Source organism: Motacilla alba, chromosome 9, assembly GCF_015832195.1.
Source record: "Motacilla alba alba isolate MOTALB_02 chromosome 9, Motacilla_alba_V1.0_pri, whole genome shotgun sequence".
In the NCBI taxonomy this organism is placed as follows: Eukaryota; Metazoa; Chordata; class Aves; order Passeriformes; family Motacillidae; genus Motacilla; species Motacilla alba.
In genome coordinates, this window is record NC_052024.1 from 10,833,656 (window position 1) to 10,851,056 (window position 17,401).

The following is a 17,401-nucleotide window of genomic DNA, read 5'->3' on the forward strand; positions in this document are numbered from 1 at the left end:
TGCACTTCTTCTATTTTGCTGTTAACAGTTTTTTGAGGATTTTCTTTCAGGCATTTGATATGATCCCCTTCTCAACTTACGTAAACTTTTAGCATGAACAAAACCAAATTTACTATTTGCATAGAGTGTAACAAAAACCTTCTTTTTGTCATCACCTGGTATGTTCTCTTAATGTCTCTCAATTTAATAAGCAACTATCTCCATTCATGTTCACCGTATCACTCATGATTTTTGAGATGCCTGGGAATCCAGAGTCCTCTCCTTCCTAGGCCAAAGAGCCCATCTGTTCCTTGTGCCAAAGCCCTTCCACAGCCTCACTCCTTCTTGCTGCCCTCCTGTGTCCCTCTTGGTCATGCCATGCTTTTTCCAAGAACATGAGAGTGTAGTACTGCGGATATAAAGCACTATAAGCATTTAGCTTTACACTGTAGTCCTTACTGTTTTTCCTAGTAATTCCCAGCATGATTTCAGCTGTGACTGAGAAATTAGCTTTTGTTCACAGGAATCATCTACTGAGCCACCATGTTATTATTCAGTACTACAGGCCAGGTGCAGAGGCTTAATTAATATTGTGTATGCCAAATTTGGGTACACATCCAGTCCCTTTCCCATAGTAAGTGCAAATTTGATCACCAGTGATTTTAATCTGGATTTTCTGCTGCTACAGGCAATTCTCTCTGTAACAGTACAAGAGGCCACTTCCTACACATTCTTGCTAATATACAGCATTGTATCTCCAGTGCTGTACAAAATCTTCTGCATTTCCTGTTAGAGATGTTCTAATTTTCCAAGTTTCTGATACATCTGTGTCTGAATGCTTGTTTAAAACAAGGTATTCTGGTTACTTTTTCTTTCTTTTTCCTAGGACCAACAACATTTATACAGAAGTACCATACACACTAAATACATTTTTCCTGTTTAAATGGGACTTACTTATTCAGGTGCCACCTCTTTAAAATTAGTTCTTAACTACTCCCTTTTTACCTGAAGACTTTGCTTTTCCTACTCCAACTTCAGAAGTGCCACTCCCAGCTTGGCACCCATCCACCTTCTCAAACCCTAAAGAAAACTTGCCCAATAACTTATCTTTTTTTTTTTTTCATTTGTGAGACATTTCACTCTGTTGTGGCTGTTCTTGCGTAGGAACACACTTAGAGGACACAAACCTATTTTCCTTCTGATACTATATCACCCTTATAGGTACAACATTTCCAAGCAATTACTTTCCTTTAGAAGTTCCTCTGTAAATACAATTTTGAGTAGCTAATGCTGTGAGCTTAGCTCTTCATTGGATTTACTAACATCAGTACTTTACATAAATGTTATTTGGAGAAGAAAGGAAAAGGGAAGCCTGTTAAAAAGTGGCTCTCAGTCTGGAACCAAGTGCAGAGCAAGCCCTCAAGCTGAACAGTGATGGAGTCAGGCAGCAGAAATACTCTCCAATTAACTACAGACTGGGAATTCTCCAAAACCAGTCACCACCTTTGCTAACTGCCTTATTTAGCAGATCAGTGCAACAGTGGTTAAAACAGAGCAGTTTCTGGCACTGTTTACCTATTACTGCTGCCACTAATTAGTCACACAAATAATAACCCCAGTGGAAAGCTGGCTTAATTTGGGTTGTACACTTAATGACCTCCAGGTGACATACTACCACAGCTGAGTTACATAAATTGAAGTAACAACAACTTCAGTAATTTTGGTGTGCTCACTTCAGTAGGAGTGTTTTCACACAGTTGGAGAGCACAGAAGCGTGTTACACTGCTCTGGATCCCAAACGCCAGATTAATCTCTGACAACTCAGAGCAGCAGTTCTGAAGTTTCAGTATGAAATTGTTCAACTTTTTAACAACTTCAAACCTAAACACAGAGTCCTCTTTAAAAGAGCAGGAAGATCTCTATAGTGAGACTATACAATAAAGGTATAATTATGCTGAATCAAAAATGATCCTAAAGTTCCCAACTTGCTGAACTTCAGTGCTCTTGAGAGTATGCCACAAGTTTTGTGATAGAATATGTTGGACTTCAGTCTAATTTTCTACAACAATTTAACTTTTAATAGTACTGCTGTTTTGCATGGGTTACATGGGTCTGTTTTTGCTGTGTGATTGACTTGAAGTTCCGTACAGGATTTGCATACCACAGAGTGAAATCTGTAATCTACAGTATTAGAGCAAAGCCAGCTATTTTCAGCTAATAAACTGATTGTGAGCCGATTACCAATTAAGGTAACAGCACCTCAAACTTCAGCCACATTTTCACAGGATGAAGAGCACAAGCACCCACAATTATGTAACTGGAAGATTTTCAGATTAATGTGAATGCAACTGTAGCAGTTTGCTCACAAAGACAGTATTACAAATTTCTGTATCTTTTCCTTCGAAGAACCTTTTGCTATTAAAAACCACTTTCAAAGCTGTTATCATCACCTGGATTATGTTACTTATGGGCCACCCTGTGTTTCTGACTGTGTACATTTTTTGGCATACTAAGAGTAAGAATTCACATGGCTGCTTTAAAAGATAGTGCTGTCCTAGTAAATAGTTTCATTCAGTTATTTCTTCTGTGCAGAGAATGCTCTTTGAAATGTCAGCCTGAAGTGCTTTTTCAAACAGTGAAAGTCAGCCTGTTTTAACTAGAGATTGTAAGGCAGTGCTAATAAACTCATCCATATTATTACTACAATTGCATTAAATGCTGAAAAAAACAACAAGCAACCCCTGAAGTGACAGTTGTCAACATAAATACAGTAATTACTTCTGGTAAACTAGAAAAATTTCCCTCACTTATTTGAGGAAAAATCCCAGTCCACAAAGAAAATAAAATAATAAAAATTAATTTCGTAAACACTCACTTATCACTTGATATGCTGCAGTCTATAATTGTTCTTTTGCTAGTGTTGACTATTAAGAAAGGCAGCTGTATTGTGGAGGTCAAAGATGGAGGGCCTTGATTTTGCTGTTCATTTTGCTGATTTCTTTGTACCAAGTTTTTAAATGCTATTTGCTGTAAAACAAAAGAAAGAAAAAATGATCACTGAAAATAAAAGAGCAGACATCAGTGTTTCCAGGAAATGAAACCTCATAGGTCTTATTTACCAACTCTCAATACCTTCAGTAATTTTTTGTCAAAAAGTGAGTTGTGGCCTTACTTTCTCTTGGCACTAGTGAAGTTCACCGGGAGCAGAAGTTAAACCCAATTTTTGCACACATTTACTATTGACTGTTTCCCCTCATTCCCTGGAGAAGAAACAAGAAAGGAGCAGTAAGGCATGCTGGAGAATGCTTCCCCAATCCCTTTGAAAAGGCTCTGGAGTCAGAGGTCTTCTCTGGTACTTTTTATGTGTAATTGCCTCAGGGTAGGAGATAGCTACACTGAAACAAAAGTTCCCCACTTCCCATATCTGTATTTTTATTCTCTTTCCCTTCTCATCCATCACCTTCTCTCTCTCAAAAGAATTCTCCCTCTCCTGGAAGTTACTAAGCAGATATTGTTTGTGACACCACTCTCTGCCTGCTGGTTTCTTATATCTGAAATTTATATGTATGAAAATGTGTGGGTTTAGGAAATGTTATTTGAGGGACTGGAAGTCAGTGTACTTACCCACCTGAGGCACTGCTTACTCCATTTAGGGGGGAAAAGATGGATAGCCACAATCCCAAAGGACTGGTAAACCCTTTGGCAATCAACACAATCAGGGCAATAATGACAGTTGTGGACAGTAAGGGAATCAACTCTGTCAATATTTGGACTAAAAGCTAAGAGGGCCTGAGTTGCCTTCTTTTCACTCGTGTAATTTCATATTACTGTTGGAGGAACTGCCGACGTATTGGGTCAGACAGACAGAATCCCAACTGTACCCTAAGCAGAGAAACAGCTTTTGGTGATGAACGAAGAGGAAGCATCAGATATTTGAAAGTTCAGTGAATATCAATTACATTAAAATTGTCTCAGTGTAGCTGAACCAGCCAAAAAATGTAGCCTTGTTGCCTGTAATCTCATAAAATCATTTGATTACATTTAAATTACTAAAAGTCTGCACAGACTAGAATGTTAAGGAATGCTCGTAACTATATTTATAAAATGTTACTTTATAAACAAGATGCTTTTGAAATATATTTCAGCAATTAAAGCCAAAAGTCATCTCAAAGTTATGTGACAGAAAGTAAAGGTGTTGGATTTGCCAGCCTTCTACTCTTAAGATCCAGAAATCTACTCTTAAGATCCAGAAATCCATTTACACAAGTTCTGTTGTGAACTTCATAGCTTAGGTCAAAGAGAAAATTTGAAGAATGACTCAGGGTAGCTCTGGGGGAACTTAAGAGTCAAAAAACGGGACTTGTGAGTTGTTCCCGTTCCCACTGAGGCTGGCAAAGCTTCAGCAGAACACTTAGGAAAGCTTGTGGCACACAGATGGAGCGTGCTGGTTTACAGCAGGCAAAACTGAGCCACAGAGAGCCAGCAAGAGGTCCCCCTACCAGAATCCAGAGAGGTCAAGGGGTCAAACTTTTCTCCTTAGTATGTCACAGCTGTTAGTTAAATCTAGAAAGAACTTCAGAAGGTCTAACATGTTGGATTTGCGCTTGATATTTTCATTTATGGGGAAAAAATTAAAATTAAATATACCTGCAGTAGAAGTTCCTGCAGTTGGGCTCGCTTCTGTTTTATCCTTTCAATCCGCTTCTGTTTTTCTATCTTAAAAGATAAATGTAAATGCATCAAGATACTTGTCCATTCCCTTGTGCCCAACTGAACAGGTTTTCTTTGCAAATGGGGGCAAATTGCATGGCCATAAGAGTTTCCCCATTAAACGGGTCTGGCAGACTGTAATGTCTTTGTCAACAGTTTCAACTCCAGTAAGTATTTAATTATTACAAGAGATTATTATGTCTCCCCCATTCTGCCTCTTCTGTCTTGCACTGAGTGCAAATTGGCACCAAATCAAACACTTGCTCAAGAGGATGATTTGAGGTTTTTTTTTTCCCTCTGCCCTCCACTCTTGGAATTGTGCATGTCCCACTGTTCTCCCACCTGCAAGCCACTAGACCGTCAATATAGGGAGGCTGGGCTTATGATCACCTGTATCTTACCAGTGACCTCCATTTTTTGTCTGCAACTTGACTAAACTGACAAGACTGCAGCAACAAAAAGGGCCAGAGAGAACATTTTCTACAGGAGCACGGCTCTTGCAGCAGTTCAGTTGCTGCTGGTTGACGTGGCCAAGCTGCTGTACCCGGGACACGCAGGGCTGGGACAGGGCAGAGCTGACCCTGCAGGTGCAGCAGTGTTTGGAAGTGTCCTCTGGGGCAAGGCTAAAGAGTTAGACAACAGTCATTGGGGCTGAAAGGGCTTTCTGCTCATCATCCTCTTTGGTGCCATCTCTGTATCACTGGCTCCCAAAATACTAAACTCTTAAATTACCTTTTCATTCAAGCTCTGAAACTAAATAATGTGGTCTTTTAAAACTTAGCTGGCCCAAACTCCTCTCTATCCTATTTACAAGGTTGCTTTGTGGTGGTTCCCTCCTCACACATTTTAATGTTTAAAATGCATCTTTCAGTTGGCTTTCTGTGCTGGGACTCTTCAAACCAGTAAGCAGTACAGACACCATTCAGGCATGGTTTCTACAGAACAAGCTCTTTTGCATTGATTTTTGTACTGGTAATCTTATTATGGATTTACATTGTAAGAACAGTTGCCACTTTATACAGCCTTAAAAGCAAAATTAATTCTAATTTTCACACCATGAAAATGCAGCTTTGTTTTACATTCTTTTCTATTATGTCAGAGGAAGCAACATTTGTTGAAAAATATGCCTGGCTTCCCTTTTGTGCATGTGTAATCAGAGCCTGAAACAGTGAATTGCATATGATTATTGAAGATGAGACAATGAAATTCAAGTTCCATATTTGTAACAATAACCTATACTGGAGACAATGCATTCACATGAATGCATGCAAAATGTAGATTTATCCAGAATTTAAAAAAACATCCTGGAGCATAATGATTGAACACATGCATTCTCCTTGGATGGATGTATTTTTCAAGTTACTGTAATGGAAAAAGACAGTAAAAGCTTTTCTCTTACCACACCTAGAAAGACAATTGATGTAAATGACCCTGCACAAAAAGAACTGTTCTGTACTGCAGAGGCACCCACCCACCTTTTAAGATACCTAATGTCCAAGTGTCACAGAGATTTATTTGCAGCAGCCATTACAGCAGGCTGCAGTAAATACAATGATTTGTGCTTTTTATTTATAGCACATTTGGCCTGAAGGACAGGCAACATTTGTGCATATAAATTCTGGCATCCCTGCAAAAAACACTGTAACTCTTAAACTGCTGAAAAAAATAATGGAAATAACTGATAAGTAAAACTTCTTTCTTTCTCTGGCAGATCATAACTAGTATTTGACATTCCAGCAGGAATTTTATTTTTCAATTTAATTGCCTTTGAATTATATTTCCAAGTACAGACACTAATAGAACATTGGTCTAATTGTAAATGTAAACCATTCTGTAAGCATAACTGAACCATAAATTCTTTTGACTTTCTTCTGGTTATTTCAAGGTACTACAGACTTTAATTTTAAAAACAATCCCTGATTTAATCAATGACCATTTTTTAAGGTAAACAGCTCGGCTTTTTAAAAAAACTAAATATAATGTAGACTAAATGAAACTGAACTAAGCATACACAAATATATTTTTTCAGTTTATTCCAATATCAGAATTTGTATTTTCATAGCGCACAAGCATCAAAACCAATCAGGTTCAAATTAAAAAAAAAAATCCCTCCTCTAAAGAAGAGCAAGTCAATTATCACAACATGTGAACAAACCAGAATTTCCCATGTACCTCCCTTTACCTCTAGATTCTGACATTCCTGAGCTGAGTTTGTGGGAAGGCCAATCCATCGGATTTCCTTCTTCTCCTTTGAAATGATGTTCATTGCCATCAGGACGTTGAGGGCATCGTAAACTCTCCGTCTAATATTCTTCTGATCATAAGCCTGCTAAGAAAACAATACAACACTAATTACAAGATAAAAATTGAATTAAAAAAGGAAAAGCGATTGAACACATCCTCCACAGACATAGAGAAGCTCAAAAGCCAAACTGGCAGTTCTGGTCAGGGTGGTGTTAAACCACAATCCTTCAGCTGTGATACCCCTTGGATACCACATGAGCATGCTTGGTTGCAAATGGAAGCTTCAGAACTTCCTGAAGCATCTCTGCAGGAAATTCCATCGTGGCAAGTCTGGCACAGCTGAAAAGCCTGACAAGACCACATATACAAGAGTAGCCTTTTCTTAAAGTTAGTTATTTTGGCAGATTCCTCTATTTTGTTTATAATTTAGAGGGAGTTCAATTCTTCACCTTAATTATGTATTTTTAAATTTCAAAGGGTAAGACTTTATATTTGAGAACTAGTTAAGTGAAGGAGAGTATGGACTGTGGCAGGACAGTGCAGAAACAGAATTCCATGATAAAACGGACAAATCTGGTATAACAAAATTCAACACATATTTGCTTACTGAATCTGTTGCTAGGTGGCTGTTAGAATTTGTGAATTCTGATACGAGCTCATCAGCGACTTCATTGTATGAAGTTGTTCCTTTACGTTGAACTTTTTCACAAACTTTCATTGAAAAATGCCTCAGACCCTTCCCATTTTTATCTCCTTTCTTGCTTCTCTTACTGAAATGAGAAAAGTATTATTTTAATACATTGAATGGTAATAAGGTACTTTGTTACACAGCAAAAGGTCTGCATTTTGTAACAGAAATCTGGACTATCTAAATGAAAAATAAAAGTTTTGCATCAATTTCTTGTTTCTTACAAGTTGGCAAAATAGCCAACCAGAGCCCCTTCCTTGACTATTTCTACGTTGGTAGCATTTGAACACATGCTGCTGGGAAGATGCTTAAAATGGATTTGTAATTTGTCTCCAGGTAGCCTCATAAAAGAGCAACCAAAAAAAGAGGAAAATCTCCCAGGGTGCCTGGAAGCCCTGTTTATGTGGAGCTCTCATGTGTGTGCCTAAAATAGAAAGGCTCAGACATCCCTGTGTAATATACAGCAGGAGATACTAAACTTGGTCATTAGGGGAATTAAGGTGTGTCCATCATAGAATATACCCACATATATACATCACAGTATAGATACATCTATTGTATGATGTATCCATCATAGAACAGATACAAAAATCTCTTTTGTGGAGAGTACATAGTCATTGGGTTTTAAGGTGCCAAATTAAGAACTGGCAAACTGTCAGGGTTATTTTCCACTCTTCCAGAAAAGGTAATGGTAATAGAAAAAAACAGGAGCAGTTGTTTTTATCACACAAACTAGATCTGGATGTGTAATTCAATAGAAGCCTTTAAAAAGTTCAGCTGTGTTGTTTTTGTTTCTTTTTTTCTTTTTTTTTTTTTTAATTAGTGTCATGGTTCCATTTGATAATGTGTTCCAGGGAGAGCTGTTATTTTACAGAAAAAGGGCCCCTGTCAGCAGTAAAAACCTAAAGAAACTATCAAAAAAACAAGAATGGTTTTCAAAATTGTGAATGTTTCTAAGAAAACAGAAGACAGGTAAAAGAAACAAAAAGAGTAAAAAGGAACACCAGCAGACTAAAAAAAAAACCCAACACAGCTTTGATGTGAAGGAGTGAAAACTGCTGAAAGCAGGAACTGGGAGTTATCTTTCTGAAAGGCAAATGTGAAGTAAAGCAGGTATGACTCTATACATGAAATACACATTCAGTAACACTCACCTTTCTGAAAAATCTGACTCTATAATTTCTTGAGTCCGTTTTCGCTCCCTAAGACAAGACAATTCAAACTTAAGTTGAAAATAACATTATATCTACAGACCACTAAATCACTGTATATGGGGCCTAGCTGGGCCTAGTGTTTGCTGTTACATGTTTACTGAAAGGGAAAAATACAACACACAGAGCTTGACAAAATTTGACAGAAGGTGGTTAGGACTTGTGCAGGAAACTGTTGGAGCTCACTGCCAGACAAATTCTATTGCAAATTTTACCATGCTTTGCCCACAGGAATTGAGGGAAGTCCCTTAACCTGGAACTACAGAAAGTGCTGGTGTGAGCTAGATGTCCAAAGTCCATCAAAAAGGAGAAGCTGGGCTCCTTTGAAAATTCCTACTTAGAATTCCTCCATATGGAAGAAAAATGTCTTTAAACAGTGCATAAGATATATCCTGTAATTTCAAGCTAGTGAATGTTTAAGAATCTTTAAACAAAGCTCCAAGGTAAAATGCTAAACATATTCCTGTTAGAGGTGACGCACACAGAGTTGAAGACAGACTCTGAAGAAGCAGCTGCCATGAATTTTGAACAGCAGCAGCAGTCTGCCATCATTGGCCATTCCTTACCCTCCAGTTTATTCCCCACAGCAAGCAGGAGCTGCTTTCCAGCCCTGCCTTTTCCTGCAGCAGCCCCAAGACAGTGCCCCAGAGCTGTGCTGAGCTGGGGAATGTTGTGTCCCTGTGCTTTCCAAAGCCAGGCTCCCAGCACAGACCTGCACAGCTGAGCACCTGACACTGCTGGGAAGGAAGCCAAACAAAAATGATGCGTTTGAAAACCTGTGCTTGAAAGCCAGCACACTTTGGTTGTGTGATCCAGAATGCACAACCAGGCCTGTCCCTCGGCAGCACCAAAGGGATTTCTGTCCATGGTGCTTAATGGGGGCTGAGCAGCTGGGCTGGGGGCTGCCCTGGGCCTGGGACAGCAGTGAGTGACAGCTGTGCCCTGCTCTGCACACCAGGCTGCCAGTGACCGTGCTCTTCTCATTTTGGAAATGATTTGGAGCCTGAAGTAAACAATGGGTAAAGCAAGTGGTCTTCTGAAGTGTCTTCAGCCACACTCGCTAGCTCAGTTCAGGAATACCACAGACCCTTCCTTAGCTCTGCTCCTCAAATGAAAATATGGCCTATTGCGTGGACTTCTGCATGCATCACTATTGACTGGTCTGTCTGGAGTCAGCTCGAGCCTTTTTATGGATGAAGCAAAAGATTAAGCTCATTGGAAATCCTGTGTCTCGAGTTGGACAGCCTGGGGGTGGTGGTTGATGCCACAAGGCTGCTCTGGGAATCCCCACCACTGCACGGCGCTTTGGAAAGTGAGGCATGTCCACTCTCTGGGTTAGCAAGCTGTGACCAGACAGCAGAGTCTGCCCCTCTTCTGGGTACTGAAAGAATGTCTGTCTGGCCTCCGCATTTCACAAAATGTGCAGGAAAAAAGTGATCTTTGACAACTCCTTTCTCAAATAAAATCAGAACTAAGCGCATTCAAAAGGTATTTCAGGAAATGAATGCTCAGCAATAAAAATTCAGCTTAAAAACTGCATGGCTGGGCCTGCAGTTTATTGACTCTCTGGGGAGGAATACAGTAATTGGGAAGTACAACTATGACAGACCTTGCTTACAGAGTAAAATGGAGAAAAGTCAAGGTACAAATATTGCACTCTCATTCCTGCTCTCCTAGATGCTCCATTTCCCACCTTTATCATTGAAAAGGCAATACCGACACTCAACACTGATTAGAAAAATTAATCTAGATGCAGAAATGCATTACTTTTTCAGAGGCAAAGCACTACATCTCTGTTTGAGACAGCTAAGCTCAGCAGTACTGATATTAAAACAAAACACCAAGAAACACTGTATAGACCAGATTTAATTAGATGAGATAAAGAAAGTCATGTTTGGCTGGAGCACCTCAGAACTCCATGAAACTTGTTGTTAATGTACAATAGTAATAAAAATACCACACTGATTATATTCCAAGTTTTCTATTAGAGTTTATTCTTAAATGCCTGTTGAAGTGTTTTTGACAGTCTCTCCCCCTGTAGGCACCTGCTGCTGTGCTCAACAGCAGTGCTACATGGATATACCATGAACTTCTGGAAAAAATAAAGGCTTCTTTTAACAGGAGTCCTTGTGACTTCTCCATTTTCTCTTTTAATTTTCACCACAATTAAAGCAGACAGTGAAGTGACTGGTGCTTATAATTTGTGTTCACATGCTCCAGACATCACAAGTGCCTCCCGGTCTGAAAACCACATGCCATACTCCATTTAGTTGTGCAAGAACTAGAAACTTAAGTCAGCATAGATTGAACAGTATAAATAATGGCAAAGATCAGAAGAGATGCTCAGACATCTTTAAATGAGACAAAAGCCTTACCCTGGGACCCAGCCGGACGCCTCTGTTATGTGTGTCTGTGTGACCATGGCTGGAGCTGGGGTATACGGGCTCCCGATCAGAACACTCCCTGAACTGGTCAGTCTTTGTGGTGTGCTTATGATCTGTAAAATTTAGCAATAAAAAACACAGCTCTCTAAAGAAAACAGAGGTAACTACAGCCCGAAATTCATACTAAACATTGCACTAAGAAAAATAATAATAATTCTATACCAGAAGCAGTCACAGCATACAGAAGAGATGGCATCAGATCTTCATAGAGCAAAGGCATTACAGTGCTGCCAAGTTTCCTCTTAACTGTACCATATTACTGTATTATTCACATGGACAAGAACCAGACAAATGATTCCAAGTAGTTCCTAGGTATGGCAGATAAGATCTGTACCAGTAGACACCCAATTGTTTCTTCATGAGCACATCTAGGCAACTTCTTGATCAATGTAATCAATGCAGCCTTCTTTCTTTCCAATGGATTTGTAATTGTCTACACAAAAGACAAGCTGAGCTGCAGGCAAAGCATTCCCTGCATTTCTAGCATTTACAAGATCCCAAGGCACTCTGGCAATTAATTGTACCTGCAGAATTCAATGTAAAGTCTTCATGGTATAGACAGAATTTACATTTATACAAACCTGGTGAAATTGTAAGTACACTGGTTAACACCGCCACCCAGTCTCAACTTTTAAATCACATCCAAGTTCGTTTTTCAAAGTAGGTCACCAGAATAATTTAAAGAATATTTTTAAATGAAACAGCATTGAGAAAGCTAATCTTTAAAATAAACCAAATTTAATTATTTTGATTTCATTATGGTAAGATTCAAATCAAAGCTTCTTGGACAGTGCTTTCTACTCTCATACCTTACCTAATATTTTAAAACTTTGTTTCACTTTACTCCATTTATTATTTACATTTTGAGCAGTGACTGTACTAAACTTTGTAGTTTCCTTTACTATTTAACTTATCCAACACCTGTGTAAGTATCCCAAGGCACTCGGGTAGCTAACTGTTGTAAGCATATGGTGTAAGTACAGAGCAGATATATAGGTACTGCAAGTGTGTACATATATATGCATATATATAAAAAGCAGAGATAAGCATACAGCATTTGTTTGGCATCCATCACTATTGTTTAGACAAGTAGAAAAATGGTATGTGAAGAATTCCCCATTTCCTTAGCTTATTGAGCTTTACTTCACATCCCCCCGGTTCCACGCTGTGACTGCATACAAGTCTTTTTTGTCTTAAAGACATACATTTATCTCATTTAATGTCTGCAAATGTACAGCTTGACAGAACCAAGGGAATAGAGCATTTTAGAGAAACCAAAACACAGGTACAGGTTATGTATTTATTTCCTGGTTGATACTGCAGAATGGCGCCTGGCTTTCCCCGCTGAGGCAGGCACAGGACAGGTGTCGCTTCTGTCCCTGGGGCTGCTCCCTGGGGCACAGGCTCTCGGGGCCGGGCGCTGTGGGCGCTGCTCGCCGGCGGAGCTGCTCCCTGGGGCACAGGCTCTCGGGGCCGGGCGCTGCCCGGCGGAGCTGCTCCCTGGGGCACAGGCTCTCGGGGCCGGGCGCTGTGGGCGCTGCTCGCCGGCGGAGCTGCTCCCTGGGGCACAGGTTCTCGGGGCCGGGCGCTGTGGGCGCTGCTCGCCGGCGGAGCGCGGCTGCGGAGCAGCGCCAGCGGCCCCGGGCCCAGGCCCGGCCCGGCCCGCGGCGCCCTCCAGCGGCAGCCGGCCGCTCCTGCACCGCGCCAGCAGCCCCGGCCCCTGCGCTGCTCCGAGGAGCCGGAGCGGCCCCAGGGCCCACCACCCACGGTGGGAAATGAGGCCTTAATAAATAAATTAATTAATCAAGCAGGGTGTTGCTGACACAGGCAGATACTGAGGGAGCGCTAACATTGCTCCCGAGCTCTCAGCACTGGCATTCGCTTTTAAACAGCCTGGCATAACACAGCTGTATGCTGGGTGTCTTTAAAAGCCTGTGTTAATGGCATTTTAATAAGAAAATGTTTTCTGACTATAGATCTATCCTTGCAAAGCAGCAGAACAAAAGAATAAAAAAAGAATAAAAATGGTGTGTCTCACATCACACAAGCTTTTGCAACTTCTACCCGCTACAGAACCTGAACTGCAAGCAGGGCTCACTCAAACCAAAAGTAGGGCTTGAGAAGAGGAGGAAGGGCATTAAGTGAGTGCTCTCCCTGTTGTGCGCTATTTATTGCACTGCCAGGACACATCCCCGGTGGCAGAACTGTTCCAGTGCAGTGCCACAGGGTGCAGGCCTGTGAGACATCAGCTCTGACGTGCTCAGCTGCTCCTGGCAGGCAGCCCCTGGCCAGGGCTGGGGCACAGCTCTGCGAGCAGGGAGTGCCACGGGGGCGGCTGTGATGCGTGCGCCCCTCTGCCCAGCTGGGACAAACCCCCCAGTAAACAGCAGACACTGCTCAGGTGAAAAAGGCCCAACGCCATTTTTCTGAAACACATCAAATGGTTCTGTACTCAGGCTAAGTGCTTGGCAAGGAGGTATCAGGTTACTAGAAACTGTTCACAGTATTGCCTATTTAGCTCTCTGACTGCCAGAAAATCTAAATTTTTTCTCAAAACTAGATCCAAAATCCCCGGAACATCAATATACATATACAGTTATCATGGACAGGAAAAGAGAGTTTTAAGAAGAGTAGTTTCAACAAGTTTAGAATGCCAACACATCAAAGACATTCTCTGACAATTCTGGAGATTTACTGGTGAGAACATGACTTAAAACATTCAAAGAGTATCAATAATGAGGGGATTTTCTTAATACACTTTTGAGTAATAGTTAAAATGTCAGCTGGTAAAGCTGTTTCAATTTCCACTCAAAGCCCAGAATATAGGAAACCCCTAAGGGCACACACAAGAGCATTGCTGGGGGTGGCAGTTCAGGCATGCCAGGCCTGCTGTGCCCCCAGGACACCACCCTCCCATCCAGGTGGGGCACTTTGTGGCTGAGGCAGGAGGCAGCAAGTTCCTCTTCCTCTCGTCTTGCTGTCTTACACCACCAGGAAGTCACAGCCAGTTACACAAGCTGGCATTACTGGGGTTGCAAAACTTACCATTTGGGGTCCAACATTCACATTGATTGGTCCCAAGGTTTTTGGCAAAATCTTAGTGGGAGAGTTGGTGCTGGAAACTGGCAATGTGATTACTGAAATATTACCTAAAAAGAATGGTAAAATGAGAGTTTTAAAATACTTCCTTAGTAACCTGTGAAAAACACTTTGGCAAATTCTCACACCACTCTAACGCTTTGGAATCAGGTTGGCTTTGTTTCATTCACTGTGAACACACCCTCAGGTAAGCTCCAGATCTCTTAGCAGATGTCACAAGGACACCTCACAAAACTACGCCTTCAGTATTTTACTTTCTTTTTTTATCACATGAATTTTATTTCCAGAAGCGATTTATTTTTGCTTAAGTCAAAGAGCACACAGTCTGACATTCCTCAGCATTAGAAGTGAAAATTAATGAGAATATTTCTAAAAGAAGCCAACATTCAAATCTTACTTACAATGATAATTGTGTGTACAAAATACGCATCCATAAACCTTCAAAGCCTTAATCATTCCTCATCTGACTGTCCCAGAGTGTTCCACAGTCATTGCTGATGTAAACCAGCCACATCCTGCCACTGTACAGATGGAGTAAGCGATGCCTTTACAACTCACCCAAAGTCACAGAGCAGGCAGCTGGATGTCACAATAAAGTCTCCCATTCCTTCTCCAGTGCAGGGTGTTCTCATCCCAAGATGTTTATCATCTCTGTGATCCCAAGCTGCTTATGGATCTAAATCATCCTGCCTTCCACAGAGAAGAGCAGCTCTGTGCTGACAGCCCCAAAATACTGCTGCTCCTCCTCTATCCCAAATTGCATCTTGTATCCTGATTATTTGGAATTAATGTTTAAATGAAAACTGTTGCAGCACCACTGCTGCTGCTTGGGTGCTCAAACTGTTGTGCACAAGCCTCTCAAAGCCCTGAGCACATTGGCTTATCCAGAGTGCCACTGTGGTGGCAGCAGCTCCTTGCTCTGTGCCAGCTTCAAAGCAGGAGGGCTGGGAACCGAGCAAACACACACCAGCCCCCGATGCTGCACGCAGCCCGATCCAGCGTGGGGAGGCATGGGCTCTGAGGCACAACCAAATACAAGCAAGAGCTGCCACTGCCTGGTAATCCAGAGTCAGCCTGGGTCCAGCTGGAGTCATGAGGATAAGGATGGGTTCCTGGAGAGCTGCTAATGTTCTCTGGCACTGCAGCCGGCAGCTGAAGGCATCCGAGGTGACAGGTCCCTTCAGAGCAGCACAGGCACCAGCCCTCCTCCCACAGGAGCCAGCCAACACTCAGCTTAGCCTCATGGCCCAGGCTGACTCAGTGTGTTACACATCCCTGCTCCCCTGTCTGTTCTCACATCACCTGTTCACCTCCACTGCCCAATTTTCTTTTCTCACTTGGTCCTGAATAACAGTATTTTTTTTTACATTTTATTTTAGTACCCCTATTTTCCATGAGGCTACTGAAAAATGATAAAATCAACAAAGTAACTTCTCTGCAACAGGAAGCAGAAGCAACACAACTGAGGGGAAAAAGGATCTTCTGCAGTTACAGCACAGAAGTAGAAAAGATGCAGATTTATGCGAAGTCTCACCTTCATAAGAAATATTCAACAGATGTATGAGAAATACAAACAAATTGGGACTAGGATGTTGTAATGTTCTGTGGCATTCTTTTGGCATCTGGAGTAATACTACTACTTTATTTTCCAAAAGGCAAATCTGTCTCTGAAAACATCTTCAGAAGCAGCTTGCATCTCTACTCAAAAAAGTGAATAATTATTCAGTCATGCAACTCACCTAGAGAAACAAATATAAACCTCCCACACTTGCAAACCACCCCCCTCCAGTAAATCTTTGCTCTGTTATGAAACATCTTTTGTGAGGTAGTGCCAGAGAGCACAAGACAGTAATTCATGATTTACATACACTGTGTTCCCATGCTGAGCTCAAGAGTTCTCTCACTTGCCAGTTTTACTTTTGCTAGAGGATTTTGCCCAGGATTTCCCAAGCTGTGCCAGCACAGTCCATCTAAACCTAGTCTCTCGCCTCACTCCAGGCTGTTGCCATCAATGACGTGTCACTCCCCAGTACTGCTGTAGGAATTTTCCTCTTTTCTGCTGCAACTGAAACTTTTGACCCCACTACCTCCAAGATCAGCTCTCATACTATTTCTCCTTGTCCCTTTTCTTACCAGGGAAAAGAAAAAAATTACTTTTTCTGGTGTCAGCAGCATAAGGTCACGTGGCCAAGCGCAGTAAAATTGTGAAATGTCGGTTTGTTGTTTTACCACAGGGCTCCACCACAGAGATTCCTCCAGCTGCCCCTTCCAGCCTACAAGAGGCACTGGAGGGTCATGTTTGTCTGTGCCAGAGTGGCATGTGGGCACTGGACAATGCACAGGGCCACCCAGCACACCCAGCACTGGGCACAGCCTGTTCCCTGCATGTGCCAGGCAGACTGGCTGCCATGGCAGCCATGGCATCCAGCTGCACCTGCGATTGCATGGATGTACTTCCCTCACACACACATTCAGACCCATGGCCAAAGCCACACAAACCCACCAGATTTACTGAGCAGCCTGGGAAAAACCACTAATAAACCACTAACTAGCAGCTACTGCTGCACCGTGCCTTCGTTTACAAGGCTCCCTGGATAATGGAACATTGGCACCACTGGGCTAACTTCAGTAAGTACAAGGGTCATTTAAATGACCTGATCTTGGTTTTAAAAAGACATTTGCTTACATATGGTGTGTGTTTAAATGTCTTTTTGGCCAGAGTTACGGTCAATAAAAAAGATTTTCACCTTCTAATCTCTAGACAAATGCCTCATTTGGCAGCAGTACTGTCAAAACAATCTTAAGAGTTGACCAAGTTTTCAAAGAAATGTTTCATTGCCCTCGTTCTTGTAATTTTCTTCATTGGCAAATATAAATATGTGGATGTGTAGATTTTAAAATACTGATAGGATGAAAAAGAACCAGTTTGTTTTTATAAGTGAGGTATTTCTTATCCACAGTGGCCAGAAAGAAAGAACAACCAAATTCTTCACAGTAAGAGGTTGCTTTTTGTGTTTGTCAGCAGT

At 41.5% G+C, this 17,401-nt stretch overlaps 1 protein-coding gene across 3 annotated transcripts in view; it reads right to left on the bottom strand.

The window, feature by feature from the left end:
* Positions 1–17,401, bottom strand: part of TFDP2 (transcription factor Dp-2) — a 49,575-nt gene that overhangs the window by 10,608 nt on the left and 21,566 nt on the right. The window contains exons 4-10 of one of the 3 annotated variants that reach the window (XM_038145336.1): positions 14,322–14,425; positions 11,208–11,329; positions 8,776–8,823; positions 7,541–7,703; positions 6,872–7,015; positions 4,627–4,695; positions 2,855–3,006 (exon numbers count right to left, since the gene is read on the bottom strand). In XM_038145336.1, coding sequence (XP_038001264.1) covers positions 2,855–3,006; positions 4,627–4,695; positions 6,872–7,015; positions 7,541–7,703; positions 8,776–8,823; positions 11,208–11,329; positions 14,322–14,425 — 802 coding nt within the window. Of the gene's footprint in view, positions 1–2,854; positions 3,007–4,626; positions 4,696–6,871; positions 7,019–7,540; positions 7,704–8,775; positions 8,824–11,207; positions 11,330–14,321; positions 14,426–17,401 lie in introns of all 3 variants that reach the window. The other 2 variants (XM_038145335.1, XM_038145337.1) reach the window with 2 other exon arrangements.